The sequence below is a fragment of the Phalangium opilio genome, unplaced genomic scaffold, assembly GCF_054372755.1.
Source record: "Phalangium opilio isolate 3A_F unplaced genomic scaffold, DU_Popi_V2 ptg000017l_1, whole genome shotgun sequence".
Taxonomy (NCBI): domain Eukaryota; kingdom Metazoa; phylum Arthropoda; class Arachnida; order Opiliones; family Phalangiidae; genus Phalangium; species Phalangium opilio.
The window spans coordinates 2,853,061-2,877,264 of record NW_028324151.1 but is presented as its reverse complement, the minus strand read 5'-3'; the positions used below and the strand labels follow the sequence as shown (position 1 = coordinate 2,877,264).

General features: G+C 34.6%; 1 protein-coding gene across 4 annotated transcripts in view; it reads right to left on the bottom strand.

Annotated features, from left to right (window-relative positions):
* The window catches only part of E23 (ABC transporter G family member E23), a 117,784-nt gene that overhangs the window by 16,629 nt on the left and 76,951 nt on the right, over nt 1–24,204 (bottom strand). For 3 of the 4 annotated variants that reach the window (XM_089866268.1, XM_089866265.1, XM_089866266.1), the window contains 2 exons: nt 11,221–11,387; nt 9,948–10,117 (listed from right to left, as the gene is read on the bottom strand). In XM_089866268.1, coding sequence (XP_089722394.1) covers nt 9,948–10,117; nt 11,221–11,233 — 183 coding nt within the window. In that variant the 5' untranslated portion in view covers nt 11,234–11,387. Of the gene's footprint in view, nt 1–9,947; nt 10,118–11,220; nt 11,388–23,157; nt 23,733–24,204 lie in introns of those variants that run through there. The other variant, XM_089866267.1, reaches the window with a different exon arrangement.

The window sequence follows — 24,204 nt, the reverse complement described above, 5'->3', positions numbered from 1 at the left end:
TCCGCAAAAACTAATTAACATATTAATTAATAATTTCTAATTAAGCAAAGCAAAAAGCGTTCATTCATTTCTGTTTGTATATTTAGTAAAATGGAAACAACAAGTTTAAGGTTAGTGTCAAATAATTGCATTAAAACTACCAACAAACATTAAGGGGGGTTTCCTACACTGAACTGAACTAAACTAATAAAAAAGAAAAGAGAAAAAGGTGAATATTTTTTCAAGTAAATTTTTTTGTGCGTGGCCCCTCAGGGGGCATTTTCTGGGAAAATAAGTGAAAGTGGGCGCGAGAGCGCGCGGGAGGCGTCGATCCAGACTATGGAGGTCAATCAACCATTGGGGTATTGGCGGGAAAAACATCATCCCCCCCCTCCGGTGCCGCCAAAAAATTCTCAGGGCTCTGTGGGTTCTCTGCTTTGCTGCTAGACGCAATGCAAGGTGTCTTCTATAACCAAAAAATTCAAAAACAAACAAGAGACAGGGGGGGGGGGATATAATTGGGAAGGAAAAACCAAACCGTAGGGGAAAAAAACAAAAACAAAAAAAGAGAAAAAGAAAGCAAAAATCGAAGGAAACACTTTCGATTTCACGCGTCTAAGTATAATGCGTTTCGTGAGGGAATGTAACAGGGTCACTTTTTTGTATCACTTATTGTAATTGTAACAAACACCGCCTGTAAGGAATTTTCACATCGAATCACATTTCATCTTCTTTGAAAAATAAGGACTGAAATCTCTAATTAAAAATTGATTCTTTTTGCATAATATTAAAGGAAAGGTTCAGAAATCATATTTATACCTTAAATTTCTAAAAATACTAAAGAAAATATTAAAAAATGAATAAATAAATAAATGAGCTCATATTTAAAAGTAATTAGGTACTATTTAATTGGTCTTAAAAAACGCTGACTACTAGCTGCCTCGCCATTAGTTTAGAGGTATCTGCTACCCAGAACCCGAACTGGATTGGTGCAGACGTCACTAAACTAAGACAAAAATAGATCACTAAGGAGACTATTAAGAGTTGAAAACCCCTCTATCTGCTGCTATTCAGAACCCGTACAGGATTAGTGCATGCAACCAAGGGGTGGGTTCTGGCTAGCAGACGCCACTAAACTAAGGCATAAAAATAGATCTATTAAGAGTTGAAAACCCCTCTATCTGCTAAGTCTTCTTGATTAGGGGATGATTAAAGAGAGTTTGACTGTTGCGGTAACGATAATCCGCAGTGTTTATACATCCATAATTCATTAAATGTGTTTGTATATCAGTGTCTGGTTATTCTGGCAAGCAAACGTCTCAAATAAAAGAGCTTAAGAGTTCACTCACCTCGTTAAGCCTAAAGCTACTGTACGAATAAACCGACAAAAACAATTTATATACATACATAACACAGCTACAAATCTTTTGAAAAACCAACCCAATCCAACTCAAGATAATTCATTTTCCATTAAGACTACCGTACTGTACAGTACTGTTCGGGTCTTTTCCAAGAATATATATAGAAATTATTTTTAGGTCTACTAAGTATACATATAACACGCGATAATGGAATATATCGAATTCTTTCTTCGATAATGGTTAAAAAACTTTCACTAGTTTGTAGATACGATAATCTAGCTCTAAGGTCTACCGTAGATCGAGGCGTAGATTAAATAGTTACAGAGTATAGGTCTAGAAGATATATTGTATTAAATATTTTTATAAAAATAAAAAGCTTTAACTAAAATAAAAATTAAAAGTTGTAAAATAAAATAAAGAATGGTTGGAAGTGATAAATGGGAGGGGGATTATTTAAGAGATCTCAAGGGGTTTGGTTTTGAACTTAAGCCTTTTCTAAGTTTGCTGCGTGAAAGAAAAGGGCCATCGTCAAATAAAAATATGTAAATTTTGCCCCCCCCCTTAATTATTTTGCATAAGTAGAGTACAAGGCCCCTTGCACGCAATTTAATTTTGGAATTTTTTTAGATGCCTGGTGTGTATTTATTTAAAGAGAGATTGAAATTAAAGAAATTTACTCAGTTAGGCCTTGGAACGTCACTAATTTTCTAGTAGGGAATTAGGCTTAGTGACTTTCAGAAATATCTTGGTTTTTTAGAGAATTAGGCTTAAGTTAACCACTTCATTTTGTACATAATTTGCAGAGAAATAGGCTTAACAGCATGACAGTGCGAAAAATGTCAAGAGGATTAGGCTTAACAACGTAACCATGGAAACACCATTTCTGGAGAGAATTAGGCTTAACAACATCACAGTGTGTACTGCAGAGAGAATTAGGCTTAACAACATGATAGTGTGCACGGTTTCTAGAGAGAATTAATCTTATAACAACATCACAATGTGCACCATTTCTAGATAGAATTAGGCTTAACAACTTAAGAGATTTAGGCTTTGCAACTTGGCGGATCTTATACACATACATTAAAGTTAGGAGTAATTTAATGGCCTAAAAATAACTCGTTCGAAAAATTCAGCCTCTCTTCGTCTCTTGGGTTCGCTTCGTGTTTCACGCATGATATGAAATAAGCTCGTATTAAAGTTCTAACGCGTGTAGGGAGACCTCAAATTAACAAATAGGCCTAAAAAAATATGAAACTAGAAAAATAAAAAAGAAAAAACTATTTTTCTCTGACATTGATGAATCGAGTGATGATGTTGGAAACGAGATAGAACCGACCCCTATATAAACTCTTCTGTAACTCGGATTCAATCGCGTCTTGCAATACTACCACAAAGCACAGGCGGATTAACACGCAATGTTAAAAATTAAGTAAGGAATGCAAACTCAAGTTGAAAAGGAGAAGAATAAATTTTAACATTTTTCTTATCCAACGTTTGAACCTCCAATTTAATTAAATATTATAAATAGGGCCTTTCTGCATCAGAGTTAATAATTTCACTTCAAATTAAGTTTCGGCAATTTGAAAAACTCGGGGTAGTTGCGAGCCGTGATTACCATTTTTAAAAAAATCATATTTAAATCATTCAAACTAAATCACGATAGATTATAAAATGCTAGTTCCGTAAGCCTTGGTTTTCAAATATTCCCTAAGCCTTGGTTGGTTTTAAAATATTCGTTAAGCCTTTGTTTTCTTGAATTTTTAAATTTTCACGCGCTTTTAAAAAAATTATAGAATAATGTCACGTGATTAGAGGATACGATCGCACGTGAGGAATACCCGCGCTTGAATTTCGCGGTTAATTTCAATCTAATAAACGTATTGAAAAACGTCGATCCAACCAAATTTGTTCAAATCATAAAAAATAAAATAAAACACCGTTTCATAATAACAAACAATTACCCAACAACGCCCTCAACATAATTTTAAGTCAGTCAGTATTAGTAGGAGTAAACTTTAAAGAAAATAAAAATACGGCGCGTAATTATGTCACAAAACCAAAGACATTACATTACGTAAACAAGTAGAGAGAAAGAAAAAACGCATTCTAACTGCCTTAAAAGTGAACTATCTCTGGTAATCTCTTTTAATATGTAGCAAAGTAGGGAATGAAGGTAAAAGTCGCGATTATTCAACACACACAGAGAGACATCACGCTCTTTAGAGCAAGTAATTACCGGCCAATCCCTCCTCCGACGTCATTACCCACCAGTCCAGGGGGAAATCATCATTTTTTTTCTACACTACAGACCTCGAGTCTTAAAATAAAAAATAAAAACTCAAAATCTTTCACGGATCAGAGTCATAGACTTGGCGGAGGATGAGAATTTCTTAATAAAATACCCTGATCCGGTTTACTCGTGTGTGTGTGTGTGTGCCTTATTTTCCTCTCTCTCTTTCTCTCTTCAGAGGAGAAAGTCAGTGAGAATCTTCACTTGTTCGCCCCCCCCTCTCTTCTGAAGAAATATCTCAAGTCTACTTTCTCCCCCCCCCTCCTATACCTCCTCCGTCCTGTTCGAAAACTTGCCTAATATTTGGGCAATCCACAATCTAAGGATTCCAGTCTACAATGATAAAGGAATTGTGAACCAGCACGAAGAATTCCAGGAGTTTATTATAGTCATTCCTGGGTTCCATGACAATTCCACGAGTTTTAAGGGTCCTACCAAAAGAACAGAGTCAGATCTTTTCCTTGACCCTATGACAATTCTAATAATTTAACATATGCATGTCATTCATATCGGTAAAATACCTCGAGTTTCAAAGGATCACTCAGCGGTTTTTCAACCAAGAGCCCGTAAGATCCAAGCGGTTCAATTTCGGTTATCGCGTCAAAACAACTAGTTAAATTAAATCTTATATTCACTTTCCCTTAATTCGAAGCCGTCTCAAAGCTACAAAGTTAAGTTTAAGATACCAGCAGCAATAAAAAGCCCGAGGGATGGGGCGGATTTTCTTCTGTCGAACATTTCTGACGGGGATGGGAAACCAAGAAGAAGAAATAATCTTACCAAGGTATTAGACAGTGTGGAACAGATCGTAATAACAATCAGTTAATTCCATAGGTCTGCAGAGCATAGTCAGCGTACATAGTTTACAGACTAGCATGATTCATACCATTTACACAAGGAGACCAAATTTCAGGTGTTACAACGCAAGGAGACTAGACTCTATGATGAAGTCAAAAGCCAGACCTCCTTGTGTAAATGGTATGAACGCTACTAGTCTGAAACCAATGTATACACGTTCGTTCCATTGCAGATAATTTTTCACTGACAGGAAGTTCAGGAACTAGAACCAATCCCTCATCCACTCTCAGCTTTACCTTCAATGCAGCACTTTCAGGTCATAGGTGAACCAAACGCCTTTAGAGGCTCTTCTTGGCCAACTAAAGAACGTCCTGGCAAACGATGCGTCGCAAATGTTGACCAGTCCGATCTTTTCCACACTGTAAACACACACCTGAACCAGCACCACCGAGAGAAAGATTTAGGCAGGCTGTAATTGTACAACAATATGCCAACAGGCCTAACCAAATGCATTTAAACAGGAGGCCCCTTTCGCTAGCTAGACGGCAACGGTCTTCTCATCGTCTTCAAGGTATAGCCAAGCAACTCTTGCGAAACGACTGAGCGCGTGGATTCCGAACACTTTTTCTTTTTCCATGTATACCATCCAGCAAAAATTTGGGTTTTAATGACCCTGGCTCGTTTGGTGGTGGTAACGTCGAGGGATATATCGAACTAGGTAGCAAAGCGAGCAACCTGGCTTCCTTCGGGGGTTCATGGACCCCGAACTGCCGCCGCGACCAAGAGAAAGATTTTTACGCGCCCCTTTTGATGTAAAAATAAAAAAAAAAGATAATTTTTTTTTATTTTCATCTTAAATAAAACCACCGCATCTATATGGACAAGGGGTTAATAATCTAAGGTCGTGAACTTTAAGAGAGGTGATGTCAGACATAGTATACGCGGATATTAAAAATTATGAATCAAAAGATAGGTACTACCAGCTGTTAAAAATGTTTTTTTTTTAATTTTTTTTTTTAATATTTTTAAATTTTTTGATGGGGAAAGGATTATTATTATTATTATATAGCAATGGATTATGGGTAGAAATGATATACGCAGCTGGGGTTTTGCGTGAGAAAAGTTGATATTGGCACCATCGTCATCCTAGCAAAAGAGAGTTAGGGGGATTTTAACATAAATCCAGTTTATTGTGACATGTTTTTTTTAACTCTCTCTTTCTCTTTTTCTATCTTTTTTGAATCAATCAAAGAGTCAAATTTAAAATGGGGAAGAATATTTTAGGCCTAAAACTTGCTTGGCTTGGATGGAAATTTAGTTTCTTGACAGTTCTCACATTTCCAGGGTAGCTAGGCCTAAGTGAAATCAGAAAAATTCAAGCTAAAAAGTGGAAATCATACGAGTTCTTGGATCATGGTTTTTTTTAAGTACTTTCAATCTTAGTAGGGGTAAATTTTCTCATAGAAAAGCAGTTATTTCTGTTTCTACTCTACCCCTTTCAAGGTTGGACTCTAATTTTATTATAGTTTCGTAGTGTCAAAGTTCATTCAATGGAAAATATAGGAGACCAGTTAGAATGGGATGAAGCCCAACCTTTGACCCTTTGGCCTTAAAAATGGTCGATTTGAATGAACTCTTAAGATTGTAGACGTTCTACCGAATTAGATAGTTAATTTCAAAATTCCACGACTTTTCCATGTGTTCCCTGACCAATTTTAATTTCCAACACTTTTATTAGTAGTAGGAAACCAATTGGAATATTGTCTATGTTTATTAATTCCCGAACCAATTTCTTAAATTTCACAATCAGGTTTTTTCCCCTAGATATTATTATGAACCAAATTTCATTCATTACTTCCCATGACCCCCAAATATCTCTTTGACGATCGAGACCTTTCGGTTTTCAACCTCAACAACATCTGGCATAAACCTCACACACACACACGTCTCTAGAATCCCCGACAAATATTTCGTTATAGACAGACACCTGAATATTGTTGTTAACTGATCAGAAGTAACCCCTATAAGTTGTTAGTCTCGTATTGGGTTTTTATAAAAGGTGAATGGTATAAATAATATATAATCCGAAGAGTTGTCGATGATAACATCAATACAGCGAGAAAAAAGCAATAAAAAGATGTTTTTCCCAATGAATACTAAGGGCGGTAAACTTTACAAGGTAACAGATACTGGTAAAGTAAATACCATAGAGCGTACAGACGTCATAGAAATAAAATACCCCGCCAAGAAATATGAAAATTATTGACGTCAATCCAATGATAATACCATTCTCGTTAATGATAAAGTAAAAAATTAAATGTATTCATTTCATTTAATTTAGAAATATCGTGGAATATATATCGTACAATGAGAGATAGCAACCTTTCTATACTCCTTAAAGCTACCAGAAAATTTGAATAAAATGATTAGCCTAAAACAATACCAAGAATAAGTCTGATTGGCACCAAAATTTAATGATACAATATGCAAATTATCCTTTACTAATGATTAAAATTTCAAAGCATTTGGACCAAAACTACGTCACTTATTAAGTAATCCGTGAGTTCTACCAAATTAAACCTCGCTGAAATAGGCCTAAAAACTAAGCCTACTTTTTCAAAATTATGTATATTTTCATTTACATAAAAAATCAACACAAATCGGGTCAATAAGTTAATCGAAATTTACCCAAAAAAAAACCCACTCTGGTTTTAGACATAGACCTATAGTTTAAATACTAAAACATTGAACTCACGATATACTAATAGAGAAAAGAGAAGAAAAACAAGATAAAAATCATGAATTAACCAAAAAGTCGATTAGGCAGCGAGCGAGCAAACAGGCCGAGAGAGAGAAGTTGTTTCCAAGTAGGAGGCTGAAAATGGGCGGGAGGAGAAAGTTTTTGGGCTAATTTTTGCTAGGAAGCGGGGTCAAAATGTAGTGGTAATTGGATCTTTTCCCTGCGTACGAGAGTTCCTTCTCTTAGCTATCCGTACTCTCTCTCTAGGTTGTTCGTTGTCCCCGGTGTTTCAAAATGTGACTGATGTAAACATACATAATCCTAGCTAGAGAGAGAGAGAGAGAAACTGAACCAAAAATCCTTACTCTCTTATAGTTCCTGTACTTTAGGCTAGCTAGCTTCCGAGTTAAAGGCGGACACCAATAACCGGAAGTTGATTAAAATAAGAAGTTTTTATTTACCCTAATTCCGCAAAAATGTCTCGGTTATACTATAGACTAGACTCTAAAGTCTAAACTAAACCACAGCCAAAGGATAGTGATTTTTGGCTGGGATACATAACCTAGTACTCCTTTCGCCGCATTAACATTAAACAGTAATTATTACATAACACTTAATATTTTATTAACTTCATATTAATCACCTTCCAACGCCTTTAACCAATTTCCACTCCCATTCTCTCTTCTCTTTCCAGAAAAAAAATGGCGGCGAAAGAGCCCGAGGTTGAATGACCTGAAAACTAGACTCGGGTCGTCGACCTGACAAGTAGCGCCGCGCACGAGAAACGTCGAGAAATTTCGCGCGCTGTGTTGAGAACGGTTCGATATTTGTACTATATAAACCTAACCTACACGCGTGTGCAAGATGCAATGCGATGAAATATATACATTCATACATAAACGTTAAGCCTAGTTTGAAATTAGGGTTAGCTTAAAACATTTTTGGCGCGCGCAAAGTGTAGGCTAATTCTTTACCATCCACCTCGTCGTAACTAGATTGGTTTTTAAATATAATAGCGTAGTAGAATTCCCACAAAATATATTTCCTTACCCCCCCCCAAAAAAAAACGTATCCCATATGCCAGAGGGATGGGCAGCCAGTAATAATAATAGCTTTTTTTCACCTCAGGCCGGCCAAGTTTCGCACGTATCGGGACGTTTCTTTACCCCAATGCCCAGTGCGCTACTGACCCAAAGGGTGCTATATTACTAGGTCTCCGTTCCAGTAGTGCATCCACACAGCTCTACACCACTATACAATTACCCATAATGCCATGGAAAACCTTTTTTTCTGTACTTTTTTTCTCCCCTCATTCAGATGGGATGGGGAACCTTTTTTGCAGACGTACCCCTGAATTTTTTTGAAGGGCGCCCTTACTTGGGTTAGGGGTTAGGAACGGGCACTGTTTGTCCAAGAATTTAGAGCTAATAAAGAACAGTATTGAAATCGTTTATTATCAACATTCTTACACCCTGCCTTTCACTACACTACTTATAAATCAACGGACACGTGGTGTGGGACATGGGTATTCTATTGAGACCTCATATTTCACGGGAGAACCACGCGTAACAGGCGAGTTTAGGTTAGTAGGTAGTGAAGCCACTGTGTCACGTCACACACACATACGGACCATGTCCTCTCGTAAATTTTGGGGATTTTCACACGTGTTTTTGCATTTTTCCGCGGGAAACTGATGCGGGATTCTTTGGCCTGTCAAAAACGTTCTTTACGTCATATGTCCGTTTTCAACTTTCTTCCCATGCTGAAAGACTTTCAGCGTCACATCCGTTCAAGATGGTACGCGTCGTGAGATCAAATAACAATTATATCATCATTGGTAGGTATGTCTTTTCAAAGTAAACAAGAATTGACTGAGAAAATGAGGCAAATCAGCCCCAAATTCGACCTAGCTCACGTGCGAGTTTGGTTCACGTGATTTATCGAGGGATAAGTCACTCTTGACAGAGCTAATGTTATTAAACGCAACTCGTAATAGGTGTTGGTAAAGAAGGAAATTAAGAGTGATTAGACCCTCGTTTTATAAAGGGAAACCCAACTGTTCAGGTAATAACAACGCCCCAAAAGAGGCACCCATACAAATGGATGGTTAAATACGAAAGGCTTCTTCTCTGCACGTCGTATTATTTACAAATGTCGACATCAGCCGCGGTGAATATTGGAAAATCCGGCTGTTTTCGCGCCAAAATATATTTCCGCTTAAGTAATAACGTCTCTGAAGACTGACTGAAAGCGTTATTTGCTTTTCCTTGAGGGCATGCAACCGCGAGACTTAAAAATAACAACGCTTCCTATATTTTCCCTTCCCCGGAACAGCGGAACTAAGGTAGCTTTAGCTGCAGAGACGTGTTTTCACTGAACCCTTAACTTCCTTAAGGTCAAACCACAAGTTCATAAGATATGTTCCATAAGTATGGATAACACTTCCTAATGCTACTGAGAGACTTACAGCATAACTAGTTCGAGAACGACGGAAGCGAGAATTGAATAGCTAAACTCGGTGGTTAATTAATTTTGCAGGACCAAGTTCCATCTAGGTCCTATTTAGTTTGCATTACTAAGCCTTTGACAGCGCCTCACCAGGCGTCTTCGCTTTACCCTGAATCTATGACCTACCTCCCTCACTTCATGACAAGCTCCAGTTTCTAAGTTACCAGTGACAAACTTATGGAACACATCTTATGAAACTAATATTATTAAAGGAACTTCAAGCCTCGGCCTTCAAAAGTCAAAAAAGGAAAATATTGTTCAGTATACTCACCGTTAACGTCTGTTTGAGTGTTAATTCTGGGAAGAATATGTCTTGCTGTAGAACGTAACATATTCGTCGACGCAAAGATTTGTTGATAAGTTCGCCATTGAGCGTGATGGAACCGCTGCTGGGTTTTAATCTTCCGCCCAGCGTGTTCAGCAATGTCGTTTTACCGGAACCTTCGCGAGAGCAGGGTCACAAAATGGTTCGATTTGTTTTTAAAATGTATTACGACTCCCCCGAATTATGCACAAAAATGGGGAGTTTTTTCAACGAATGAACGAATTGTTTTGATTCGATTTCATACGTGTTTTGGTTTGGTTTTGGGTGGGAGATGAGATGAACAACGTGAACAACAACAAAAAAAAGAAGCAAAAACGTCGTTATCATTCTGAACAACTGTAAGATACTGGTATGAACACTTAATCACGATGAACACGGACTAATAATGGTGATCAACTAAATGAATTAAATCTATTCCAAAATTAAGCTAAAAATTTAGGCTTAGTATTATACAGCAGGCCTTGAACTTGATAACCAGAATGACCCTTTGACATCCATGTTAATTCTTTCTAAGCCTTTGCTCGATCGAAAGCAAATGATACGTTAGAAATTATCCCGAACAAAACATTAATTAGGCTTAGCAGTTTCAATTTAGGCTTAGTATTATACAGCAGGCCTTGAACTTTAAACCAAAATGCCCCTTTATAAGCCTTTGCTGCTCGAAAGCAAATGATACGTTAGAAAAAAATCGCAGCAGCCTAAATAGAGCCTAATTAATTAACTATTTAAATTTAATAAATCTTAATATAGTCCATTTTCATCGTGAAAATAACAAAAATGGTCCACTTCAGTTCGAGTTTCCAACGCAGAAGATAAGAACAACAACAACAAATTTATCATCATACGTTGAAGACTTCATTATACAACGAAATGGACTCAACATTGAATGCAATTACAATCAAACCATCAATCAACGAGTTGTTATTTTTGTTAAAAAAAAAAGATGATAAGGATAGTAATGTCTGGAAATGAGTCTAATAAAAGGTAGGGATTTACGCCTGATAGCCAAGAAAAGCAGCGAGAAGTCCTAGCTGATACTTGATAATTGCCTTATTTTAAAAATAACAAAATGATAATAGAATGATTCAGAAATCAAGGGGGTGAATCAACTTTGTTATAGATTACATTAAAGAAATTCAACTTGACAATTTCGAGTAGGCGCAATATTTGATAAGGAGGAAGATGATAAGGGACTAAAAGGGTCGTTCGGTTGACTTACCACTGGGTCCCATAACCGCTAATAATTCTCCGGGTTTGACGAAACCGCTGACATTGTTGAGAATCGGTTTCGTACCCACGTGAACGGTCAGATCGCGAAATACCAGATCCAAAGGACGTTGGCGAGCTTGATTATTGTTAGCCAAATTACCAGCTGACCCATTTGTCCTAAAAATAGAAGAAAAGAAAAATTTAAATTAAGTAAAATTATAAGATTAAATAATCGCTTTACTACACCATCGTTATAATTATAATATAACCTTGAGAATTTAAATTTTTTTAAAAATGATCTGTCTTTTTCTTTGACAGTTTTTTTGCTAAGTTTCAAAGTTAATTTTTGTTCTTTTTGAAATATGTAATTTCCATAAATTAGCAAATGATATATATCCCACGTTCTGTCATGTCTGTCGGTAGCTCTTGTAATAAGGTATAATTAGTTACCAAATTTTCAAAGAAAGAGATACAATATTCTTTTGATATTCTGAAGTTCAAAAACGTTCAAACCGAAAAAGAAATATTTTTTTTTATTGTTAAAAATGCAAATTGTCCCAGAAAATGTTAATTAGTTTTTTCCAGAACACGGGCTCAAAATACTTCCAAGCTTTACACAGATTTTTACATGAAATTTCCATGTTAATACTGCAATTTTTCATTCCAGGTGCATAGGATAGGCACCCACGCGATAAAAAAAAATTTTTGGGGTATAAGTTAGGATTGGCGCAATACTCTGTGTATACTTTTACAATTTTCCCTGATTTATTTAAAATTTCCCAGATGCATCCGTAAAATATTGGCAAATAATGATACGTATGATATGAACCCCCATGAATCAAGTATTTTTAAGTCTTTAATTCCAAACTGGATTTAAATAAGAAAAAAATGGAAATTTTCTTCAAAAAAAAAAAAAAAAAAAAAAAAAAATCAACTTTGATTGATTACTCTAAGGTCTTTAGATTAAAATCTTCCTTTTGGAAATACTGCATGCGGTTTGAATATACAAACCCCTTCAGTGTCCTGATATGGTAAAGGTAATAAAATTGGGCATTAAGCTATAGAACCAAAACATCAAATCTCTAGAGCAATATAACGTATCGAATTCCGCTCACATATCCAACAGGGGGGGTCGGCAATTACGATTAAGTATTAAGTAGCGTAGTACTGTATAGGAAATGGACCCAGATTGAACCTTGATTAATTAATTAAGTTAGTTAGTTATTCCGGAGACTGGAAACAAGCCAGAAATATATATATATATTAAGTTGTACTGTACATCGATAAATTATTAAATAAAAAAACTGATTTAATGTATAGTTTATGGCATTAAAATCAATTATAGGAAATAGATTAAACACGTGCGTTCACGCGTGTTGATGGCCAAATGGAACTAATGCAAACAATATATAACTTTGTATGAAAATTATTAATTAAAATAATAAGTATTTAAATACATAACTTTGCATACTGAGTCCAAAATACCTGAATTGTAATTTAGAACTCTTAAGAATTCTGCAATCGCAAATACCTGAATTCTAACATAGAACAATAAGAACTCTGTGTCCTCAAATACAAGAATTCCCTCAAAATTCTGCGTTAGCTGACAACTATTTCTAACTCAGAAGAACTTCATACCATTATCTGCTACACGTAACTAAAAACTATAATGTCCGAATTGAAACTTGTCCTCAAATAAAATAAATAAATAAATAAATAAATCACCCATTTCCCAATAAAATAAAATGCCTACGTGCAAAACCTAACGTATCCCATAATCCAAAGCCGCAAAAATAAAGCAATTCCACCCCTTTTATGATGACGTAAAAAAATCTTCACCTCAATACCGAAATCAAAACCACCCATAAAATCAATTTATAAAACCACCAAAAGAAAAAAATAAAAAATACTTAATTTCGACATCACCCCAGAAACCAATAGAAAAAAATAATATAAAGCCATTAATTTCCCTTAAACGTACACTAAAACTCTAAATTTAACTATAAAATATTCCCATCCTGATTAAACAATATCGTAATAATAATAAATGGACAAACGAGTGAACCAAACTAGAGACTTAAAAAAAAATAAATTGTAGAAGCAAAAAGAACCTATGGCATTTCTGGAGGTCCTTAACCTGACCTACTCTTGAGCAGCAGCTCAGCAACGGTGGCGCTAACACTTTCCCTGCCACCTACAAACCACCTCCAACTATTTCGTTTTATTCCCCATCTTTTTCCTGTTCTCTTACTTTCACTAGAACTAAAACTAAAAGAAAAGGGACCAGCACTCTCACTTTCGCCCGGCAAAACTGGTAACAATAAAGATTGGCCCTCTAGCGTAGAGAAGAAACGTGATTTTCTTTCCTCTCGAGTAGTAGTAGAGAATAATGACACCTTTTTGCCTTTTACTGCATTAAGACTTATGGGTATTTAACATGGACTGTCACTACTTCGGATAATATTTCGTCTGCTTAATCGACTCTGATATACAAAAGGTCCATAATTAGAAGTCATTTCTCTAGCTCGCCATTTTTCAAGATGGCGGCCGCATGGATAATAATCACGCCATCATTTAAGATAAGAGTAATATAATGTATTTTGGAAACTAAACTAACTAGTATCGGTATTGCCAAGTTATCATAAGTTCATAAGATATGTTCCTTCCATAAGTTTGTCACTGGTAACTTAGAAACTGGAGCTTGTCATGATGTGAAAGAGGTAGGTCGTAGATTCAGGGTAAAGCGAAGACGCCTGGTGAGGCGCTGCTGTCAAAGGCTTAGTAATGCAGGCTAAATAGGACCTAGATGGAACTTGGTCCTGCAAAATTAACCACCACCGAGTGTAGGCTAGTCAATTCTCGCTTGTCGTTCTCCATAACTCTCATTATAATAGATTTGGGCTGAACTTTTGGTTAAACAGATATATAGATTACGTTCCACTTAAAATTACGAGCATCATTTTAAAACGATACCTCGTTTCGTTAAGTAGAAAAAGGGTTAAAACCGTTATATGGGTCGAACAAAAAAATCCTAAAAAAACCTGAATTTTCTCTACTTTTTTAAGGAAAAAATGTTCAAAGAGAAAACACGTCGTTTCGTTTTTAAATATTTAACGGGTCATATATATTGATGCTTATATAATCTTTTCCCAAGTATACCTTTACAGTTTTATCATACTATAAAAGCCTAAAAGGAAAAGACACACCCTAAACTAAAATAATGAACCTTTACTTAACAAGTATAAGAAAAAAAGAATTAGGACTTTCATTCGATTTGATTGACTATTAGTGATGTCTACGGAAAAAAATGTATGTTCTACTTTTTCCTATCTAGAGTATTGAACTGTGAACCCTTTTATTCCTAGTAGTCCTTTGTAATAGGGAAAAAAATTATACTACCGTCAGGTACTAAGTATACAGGGTGTTCTCCAAAGGGAGGGGGTAATTATGGGATGGAAGTACAGTGGAATCAATTAATTTTGAGTCCAAAATGTAATTACTTTTGTAATTAATTTTGCCCAAGAAGTGATATCTAGTTTATTAGGGAGAAGGTATAAGATGCCTAAGTATTCGCGCGCCATAGTCCCAGTCCCCCTTTCAAAATACAAGGGGGGACGTAAAAGTAGTCCCCGGGCTATTTCGCATCCTCTCCTCAGTCGGAAAATATGACTGTAATTTTCGTCATTCGCGTCACCGCGCTGACGTGAGTTTTCAAGAACCAATGAGATGGCAGCTGGTTGTAATTTAGAGGCGGCGGGGATTAACTCCGGACCTACTATACGTTTGGACTGGAGATAAAGAGCTGGAAATGTGGATGAATGAATTTATGTTCTTGGTATGTTACATATTACTCTGTATTTTAATCGACCCCCCTATTAAAGGCGTTTCACGCTTGTTAGAAAATGTAGTAGATCAGATTAGCATATCCTAAGATATAAACCTTGTTGCAAGATGTAAAATCGGGCAAAGGGCCAGTTCGATATATTTTTAGACTTCAACACAGGCAACTAACCAACCGTCAATCAGTAATAAAATACACCGGAACGTCTGGGTGCGGATGCATGCATTCAGTAAGATTGAGATATTGGCCTAATACTAAATTTGCCTATTGTTTGACTACAGAAAGAGAGCTCTGATTCTGGTCTATTTTTTATTTTCAAATTAACGTTGTACGCATCACCTACAAAATTCGCAAACGTTTATTTAGCGTTATTATACGCCTGATGAATTGTCAAAGCCGTTAGCAACATCTCTTTGAAAAGGAGCTTTGTTGTTGTTAAAATAAATAAATAAAACAGACTATTGTCTAGCCTATATCTCTCCTGTGGTATATTTACGTTTTAAAATTAAATGGCTGGTAACGAATAACACTAGCGTCTGGTTGGTTCGTTTATGGCATACAAATATCGCACTTTGAAACTTTAGGTTTGTTTCGCGCCAAAGAATAAATAAAAACTTTTAAAAATTCAACAACTATAGGATATAGTTTTAAAAATGAGGAATAATTTGGCATTATTAAAGAGTATTACAAGGACATTTGTTAAAAATTAGTATTTAAATATCTGTCAAGGACCTAGTTTTAGTTTCTTTATTTTTTAATAATTTTTTTTAAAACAATCAAATTATTACCTATTCAAGGTTTTAAGGAAATAACTATGTTTGTTAATGAAAAATAATGCCAATAAATCAAGTTTTTTTTTGCAAGATATATTATTGAGGCACGAGGTTATTGTAATAAGCAGACGACGGAAGCTGAAATGCAACCTGAACCCGGTGAAACATTTTAAACTTCCAACTTTTAAATTTACACTCCGATTTTGACCTAATTTGGATCATTTTGAAGCTAATAAAATTCTCCTAATTATAGCCCGATTTGGATCATTTTGAAGCTAATAAAATTCTCCTAATTATAGCCCGATTCGGATCTCATTTGGACCATTTTGAAGGTAATAAAATTATCCTAATTAGTAAAATTTTGACATAATTTGGACCACTTTGAAGCCAATAAAATTCTCCTAATTATAGTCCAATTTTGACCTAATATGGACCATTTAATTAGAAATCTCTAGGGGCTTATCTACATCATCAACTTTACATTTGAGCCCAAAATTAAATTTTCTTCTTTCACACTCATTAATCTAGTAATCATAAAACATCGTATACCTGGCTTTTTAAGGGAGGTTCTTTATCGTACGCGAGTCAAAGGCTCAAGGCAATTTAAGAAAATTTCTTTTTTTTTTCTTTTTTCGTTTTAGTCTTGGCACGTTGAGGGCACGGGCTTATGCAAATTAAAGACTGGTAATAAATTCATTCCCCTTTACGAGATTCGGCTACTTCGTCTTTGTTTCAAGGTAGTTCGGTTAAAAAAAGGCGGGAGGAACAAAAAAAAAAGGTAAAAAAACCGGCAAGTAGGCATTTTTTATGCTTGGTATGAAAGGCCTGGGTGAGAGAGAGAGAATACAGACCTTCAAACGATTTGGAAACGAAGTAAGTTCGAGCTTTTACCGTACTTTAATTTCGTTAAGTTTAAATTTTACTTCAGCTTAAATTTATAGATGGTTGAAAGTCTCAATTTTACTTGGGACTTGTAGGCCTAAATGTGCTAAGCCTAGTTTTAAAACTTGCATAAACTGACTGAAACGCGCGCGCATATATTTTTCACGTGACCAACAAAACTTGTCATTCGTCTCGAGCTCGAGACCTTTTAAAGCTCTTTTTTGATTGGATGCCTACTTCGGTTCCACACAAAAAGAAGAAAAAACCCTAAAATATGAAAATGTTCGAATTGCAAAAAAGTGCTTACTACATACACGCAGTCATATTTCAAGGTGCCATGTCATTTATTTTTTTTTTCTTTATTTATTTCTGTACGTACGAGTTCTTTCTTTTGTTTAAAAAAAAAGGGTTCTGATGGGGTTAAAACGTAACGTAGTACTTATTTATAATAAGAATTATGGGATATAGTTCGATCATAAATTTTTACATTGTTCTTTTTAATTTATGCAATATACCGAGAATCGTAATTTTTCTATTTAATTTTATTGTTAAGTTATATTCAAAGGCACGTAATTAAAAGAATTACTTGGAATTGTTATTGGCAGTACAGATCACTTTACAAAAATATCACAACCGAGTGCACCACCATCTTGAAGCATAAAAAAGAAAAACCGCCCAGTCTAGAATTCTAGACGATAAAAAACTATCTTATACAGAAACCACCACCAAAGTATTTCTAAAAGAAGATACGTTTCACTCTCCCCCCTATCCCCATCCATAAGTACTTTCTCAGGCAATTACATAAACGTTATCAATAATACTTAAAAAACCATTATGACAAGTGATATATTCCAACAGACGGACCAAAATAGAGAACTTATTAGCCGGTCTTAAAACCATAATCGAGCTGAAATACAACTTGGCTACGAAAAAAAGGAACTAAACAAGAATTCATTCATCTTACTAAGAATGAACAGCGATTAAGATTTAAGATTCTAAAATTATCCTTGCCATTTTATGGTCGAATAAACTAATCATATTAAAATATTCAATATTAAATTTTAAGAGCGTTATACATTAATTTAGGTTAGATAGCAAGCATTCTTAGTAACGCTTATGAATTCCGTGCTGATAATAACGAAGGGAATTCATTCAGATCACGAAAAAACCTAACCAAGGCTTAGTGATAAAAAAAGCAGAAGGCAGGCTGGTGTGCAGCAACCTTAGGCGACTTGGCTGGCGAAGGTCAATGCTACCTTATCTTGAGTAATATATTTAGTCATCTAGATTGTAGAAAACATAAGAGGTAATTCGCTCGGCGCTGCTATAGCTTTTATTTGTCATTCCAAAGACTTATTAGCCCTTTACGAAGAATTTATAAGCCCGCTGCCGCTGCACTACAAAAACGAAACTTGATGGTGACATTAAGAGCTCCAATTTTCTTTCTTTTTTATCACTCAAAAGATAACGTTAATGTTTGAATTAAATTGCAAAAAAGGAGGCACTAACTTTTAATCTATATTCAATAAAGAGAGGGTGAAACGTGTTTGTTTTTAAGGGAAATCAGTAAAAGTGAAGTATGGATAGAATTCCCGCGATTTTTCAAATATTTTCTAAAAGAAATCAGTTCAAATAACGTTTCAGTTTTTTGAACTATACACAAAAATGTTGGTAGTGCAGTGTACCAGCGATTTTGAATCAAAAATTTAACTTTAATAACATGATTTTGACCTATGGGATACCGTTTATGAGTTTTATGGATGACCCCTTTAATTAAATTAAAAATCATTGTTTAAATCAGTTTATAAGAGGATTATTTAAGGGGGTCATCATTAAATCACCGAAACATTACAATAAATTAAAATCACAAAGAAAACAATGTTATGAAATTTAAGTAAATTATTTTAGTAACTATCCCAAAATTTGCATAAATTATGTTTACCATCCCTTGATTCTTGGAATTAAAAACAGTAAAAAATTCACTTAAAGACAGAGAAAAGGCTGGGCGGAATGATAAGTGATATTTAAACTAAACTTTTCCGAAGGTAAACCAGAACGGAACCACCAGGGCAATAAAAAAAATAAAAAAATTAAAAAACGATTTGCATATTGAGCACTGGCTGTAGGTACCCCAATGAAACACATTTTTTCCCCTACTTAATTTCTCGTTTTCTTTTTTATTTTAAATAAATAAATAAAAAAAAACTTCCCCAAGTAAAAACTAACTAGAATAACTCGTTTAAAAATTCGGACCGGTTAAGAATATAAATTTTTTTATTTTATCCGTATGTAACCAAAATTTCCTTTAAAAAAATATGAATGCGAAATTTAAATATAAATATAAAATACATAATGTTTATTTTATTATTTTTTAGACAATAAAATGCCTACAACAGCACAGCAGCGCGTCAAATTACCAAAAAGATATAATTTATATTAAACTATAAAAAGAGAAAGTAGTTCTTTCTTTATCTACCTGGCTACTTACTACCTGCGCTATTTTATATGAAAGGTACAGTTTCATTGCAAAAATATTTATATTTGAATTTATATCAAATTTAATTAATTCCATTCAATATGTCAGTAATGAGACTATACCTTTATTAAAATTATATATAATATTCTTACAAAGTGGGGGACTTATAAGGCAGATTATTTTGCCATAAAAAGCTCAATAAAAGGCATAACATCGTGCCAGTAAAAAAAATTAAAAAAAGAAATTTTGGCTTCTAAAAACAGGTTTCACGACTGCACAGGTACACAAGTAGAATCTCTCTCTCTCTCTCTCGCTAGCTCTCTCCTGAGATGAATAATTTTTTTTTGTACTAGGTATATAGGTATGTGCCTCTAGACTACACTCTAAAAATACATATACCCGCATACCTATAGGCCCACATTTTTTTATTATAGTATAATTTTTCATTTTTTTTTATTTTTTTTTTATTTTTTGTTGGACATTTAGATTATTTTAGGGCTTGAAATAATGTGACTTAATAAATATAAGGTGTTTAAACACCGGTGTATGTATTGTACTTTAATTTGTTGCAGCCGATACAATAATTAAGGTTATGAAACTTATGATTAGGCTTAGGCTTAGCAATTTTTCATTCGCCTATATTAGATTAGGCTTATGGACTTGATTGATTAGCGTTTATATCAAATTAGGCTTAACGAGTTTGAATGTAGCGTGGTTCAAATAAGGCTTAAGGGATGTTTTAAAACTAGGCTTAAGAAATTTCCACCGCACGGTTAAAACTAGGCTTAAGGGACTTTTAAAACTAGGCTTAACTAATTTGAATCGCGTGGCTAAAACTAGGCTTAACAACTTTAACTCCTGGTTTAATTAGGACAAGGCTTAACATCCCATCCATAGTTCAAATTAGGCTGCACAAATTTATGGTTTCATTATAAATAATACGAGGAAGGTTTTAAAACAAATTATCTTACCTAATAACGACATTAAAAGAAAGAAAAAGAAAGAAATAAATTGTAAAATTTTGTAATTGTGACGAAATCTTTTTTTTTTCTACCAATTTAAATTAATTAATTTCTTCTTTATCTTCGTAAACGAACTCATTTTTGACAAGGGTTCCTAGGCCTAGTTAAACTAATGATGATGGTGGTGGTTGCGATTTTATATATTTATATATATTTTTCTCTCTTTTATAAATTTCAAAAAAACCGAAAAAGATTTTTTGAAATAACATCGTCCTATATTGAAAATATTAAAAAGATTCCGGCAAAAACAGCTACGGTTCTCACAGCGTGTAGGAAGGATTGCCCAATCGTAAAATCTCTTCAAATTCAGGTCGATTCTATATACTCTATAGAGAAGAACATTATACTGAGGAGTAACTTAATAACCCCAAGTATGACAGCGACTCATTTATATATATTTTAATATATACTTTTCAAACAATGTACCATAAAGTATAGATTCGTATTGACGGATTAAATAATCATTTGAAAGTAGATAAAGTTTGAGATACAATGGACCATTTTTCGGTGTAACTAATAGGGGTAAGACAGGGGGTAAAACTTTGCCTTCCATCTCGCTTTTTAGCGCCTGCGCTGTAGCTTTTTGTATCATCGAAAAGGTCTATTTCGTGACTTCAGCTTATTTAATGGTCTTAGCTTCAACTCGTAAAGAGAATAAGGCTAGGAGTTCAATTCAATTCGAATCAATACTCTAGTAGCTTAGCTCGTAGCGGGCCTGACAGTGACAACACTGCACAGAAGTTAAACCTAACAGAAAGGGGATGAATTTTCTTACCCCATTTATTTAGTTGAAAAATACTTGATAACTTTCGTTATTAATTCACTTCTGTTATGTTTGCATTAAAATCTACCAATAGTATAAATAATTCGTGAGCAGGTAATATTCAATTGTTTGCAATATACTCCCCTTTAAGTGCAATTTTGAATTTTTAGAACTTACGACGTTTTGTTCTACAATTCATTTTACTGTCAAGTGCACTTGAATGAAACGTAACTAATTAATACTTAAGGTGTTTTTTCTCGAGTGTTTTTAAGTGGATATTTAATTCAATCTCTATATCCGAAAACACCCTGAAGAGAAGTTCATAAAATGAAGTAACAGCACGTGAAATCTTTTGGTTATTCATAGATATCAGGAATAAATATGCAAGGTGTACCAAAAAAGGGATGGCCAATTTTGAGGGTCACCGTTTTCAAGTTATGATTGGGGGTTTTAAGGGATGGTTCCTTAAATTTAAGTAATTAATACACCTTGTATAAAATCCATTTATTCATCAACTTCTGGAAACCTTATTTTAAGTTCCTTTCCAAAGTTTCTACCAATTTCGATTTATAAGTAAAATAAAAATTTCCGCTATCGCCTATGGGCCTAACATTATTATATAAACTTAAGTAAATTTCATCATGATTTCTTTTTACTGTTTATTCCTCTACTTCTCGCCGCCAGCGGGCGTTTTTTAACAAGTACGTGTATTTAGCGACACCCTTCTATATCATTCTAAAATTTGGAACGACGCCATGTTTTATTTTTCAAAAACTTAAGTAGTACTTGAAATAAAATAAAAAAGAAAAAAATCAAAACTCAACGTTGAGTTAAAGTTAATCAAATTCAATCACAATTTAAATTTCGTTGTCTAGATATTTTAACATCGTGTCTGGGACGCTTTTAAAACAATAAGAACGTATGTTACAATGTAAGGAAAACTTGACGCTAGATGCGTGGTTTTTGCTGTAAATCTAAACGAATTAAAGGTATTTAATGGGGAGGGTTTAGAGCCAAAAAAGGGAACGAAAAACATCCATCGCAACTTTGCAAGATTGATTATACTACAGCCGTTCGAACGAATTCTTTTTTATATGTATATACGTAATAATATCATCACTAAATGAGCCTAGCATCCTGTTCATTTCCATATAACGTTATATTATATAGGCTATTTCGATATTAGATCAAGTACAGTTTGTTCCTGCCTTTAATAACATTGTCAATTAGGCGAAACTATAAATACAGATAAAGGCAATAAAAATTTTGAATGAAATAGTCTATCGAGATATTATACGATTCTCTAAAAATGAACGGAGATATTTCTTGCGCCTTAGGCAAAAAACTTAATTATAATACAAAACACTCCCTTTTTCCATTTTTGAAATTACGTAAAAACATTAAATTTGAATATAAATAAAAAAAGTGTATTAAATGGGAATGAGACTTACGTCCTATTATCAACATCAAATTTAGAAATACGAAACTTTAAAAAATGTTCCCTATAGTTTAATCTCTTTCTAAAGTTCCTAAGTTACGTTTTAAGATTTGAAATCTCGCTTTAAAGATTAAAGGCGCGTGCTGTTAAACTTATCAGTCTACGCGATGAGATTTAGTTAATGTGTATTTATCTCTATACTTAACACTACATATATAATATCACACCAGTCTTCAAGACTTTTAGCCCTAATTATCGTAAATTTTAAAGTTGCCAAGGCAAATTGGGAATAGATAATATATTTATTCATTTTGATATTTAAAACCGCGAATAAACTTAATTGAAACGCGTTTATTACAATTTGGAAACTTTGTACTAACCAAAACGATAATCACAGAAATGAGATATAACTACTTCAGCTATTATAGTAGCTTAGCAACTTGCTACGTCTCAATCGAAATGCGCCTTCAATGCCGAATAACAGCCCAAACTCGCAATTAACGCAATAACAAACAAAACTCAAATTTCCCCAGTGACTTAATCGCAAACTTTATATAGCTTACACAGATTAAAACGCAAGTAAACAAAACTGATAAACAAACAACCGAGGGGCTAATCACTTCTGTATAAAGGTTACGTAAAACTCCTTTATAGTACAATCGAAGGAACGGTGTTACTAGTAACTGTCCTCTTTTTGCAGATATCTTAAAACAACATTGAGTACAATCAAAGAGAAAAAATGTAATAATTACCCGTGTCTGGTATGACCATGATTAGGCCTTATTCTAGCCATTTCAGATTGCTCTAAAAAATGAGCCACTTCCAAACTGTAGCTCAAAGGTAACATGGTATCAACACGCAATCTATGATCAAATCCACCTCGACCAACTTTTTTTTCAACGGCGAATCTTGTTTTAACTTTCGCCAAGAAAAACTTCACTTAAAAGTCCTTAATCGCGTTTTAAAAACAAACAAACCGAAAACAATGAAGAATAAAACTTTTAAAACTTAATAATTACTTTAAATTAATATTGTCTAATAAAATAATAATAATAAAGCTACGGCAATCCAGGGTTATCTGAGCGAGAATGTCCAAGAAGTAGACATTCGGAGGAGAAGTTGCGAAGCAATGAATTGCTCCTTTCGAAAGAGAAACTTTGTAGCACCGATTTTCTGGCCCAGCAGCTCTTGGCTTGTAGTGCCGAACATAAACCGTCGGTTTTACTTATTTTTACTCAACTCCGATCTCTCGCTAGCTCTTTTAACGCCACTGCTACGAGAAGCGCGCAGTTACGAAGTGTAGCGGACAAGATTCGAGGAGAAAACCGAAAGCTAAAACTGGCTTGCAAAACTGGGTGGCAGCATTGAAGCCGAAAGCCCGCGCGCGCCTTTCCAACAGTGACAACTAGCGCCCAGTAATACAGCAGCGGGAAAAAAGCGTACTATCAAGCTGGTGATGGTAGTGGGCTTCCTTTACGAGCTTTAGGGGGAGATCAGCTTATTTTTTTTGGTATAAGATCTCTATAGGGATTCAGTTGGGAGAGAGAGAGAGAGAAGTAAGATTAAATTAATGATCTCTCCTATGCTCTGCTCTTGGGGGATGTGAAAGTTATCTATGGGTACTTTCCTCTCCTTGGAGTTTGGGGGGATGATATTTGAAGAGAAAAAAATGTTTTGGTATAAAAATCGATTCTTAGAATGGAGATGAAGCTGGAGGGGGGAGGGGGAAATGGGGCAGTGATTCAAGTAAAATAATTTAAGATTTCTAAAAAAAATTGTTGGAATTTGATTTTAACTAG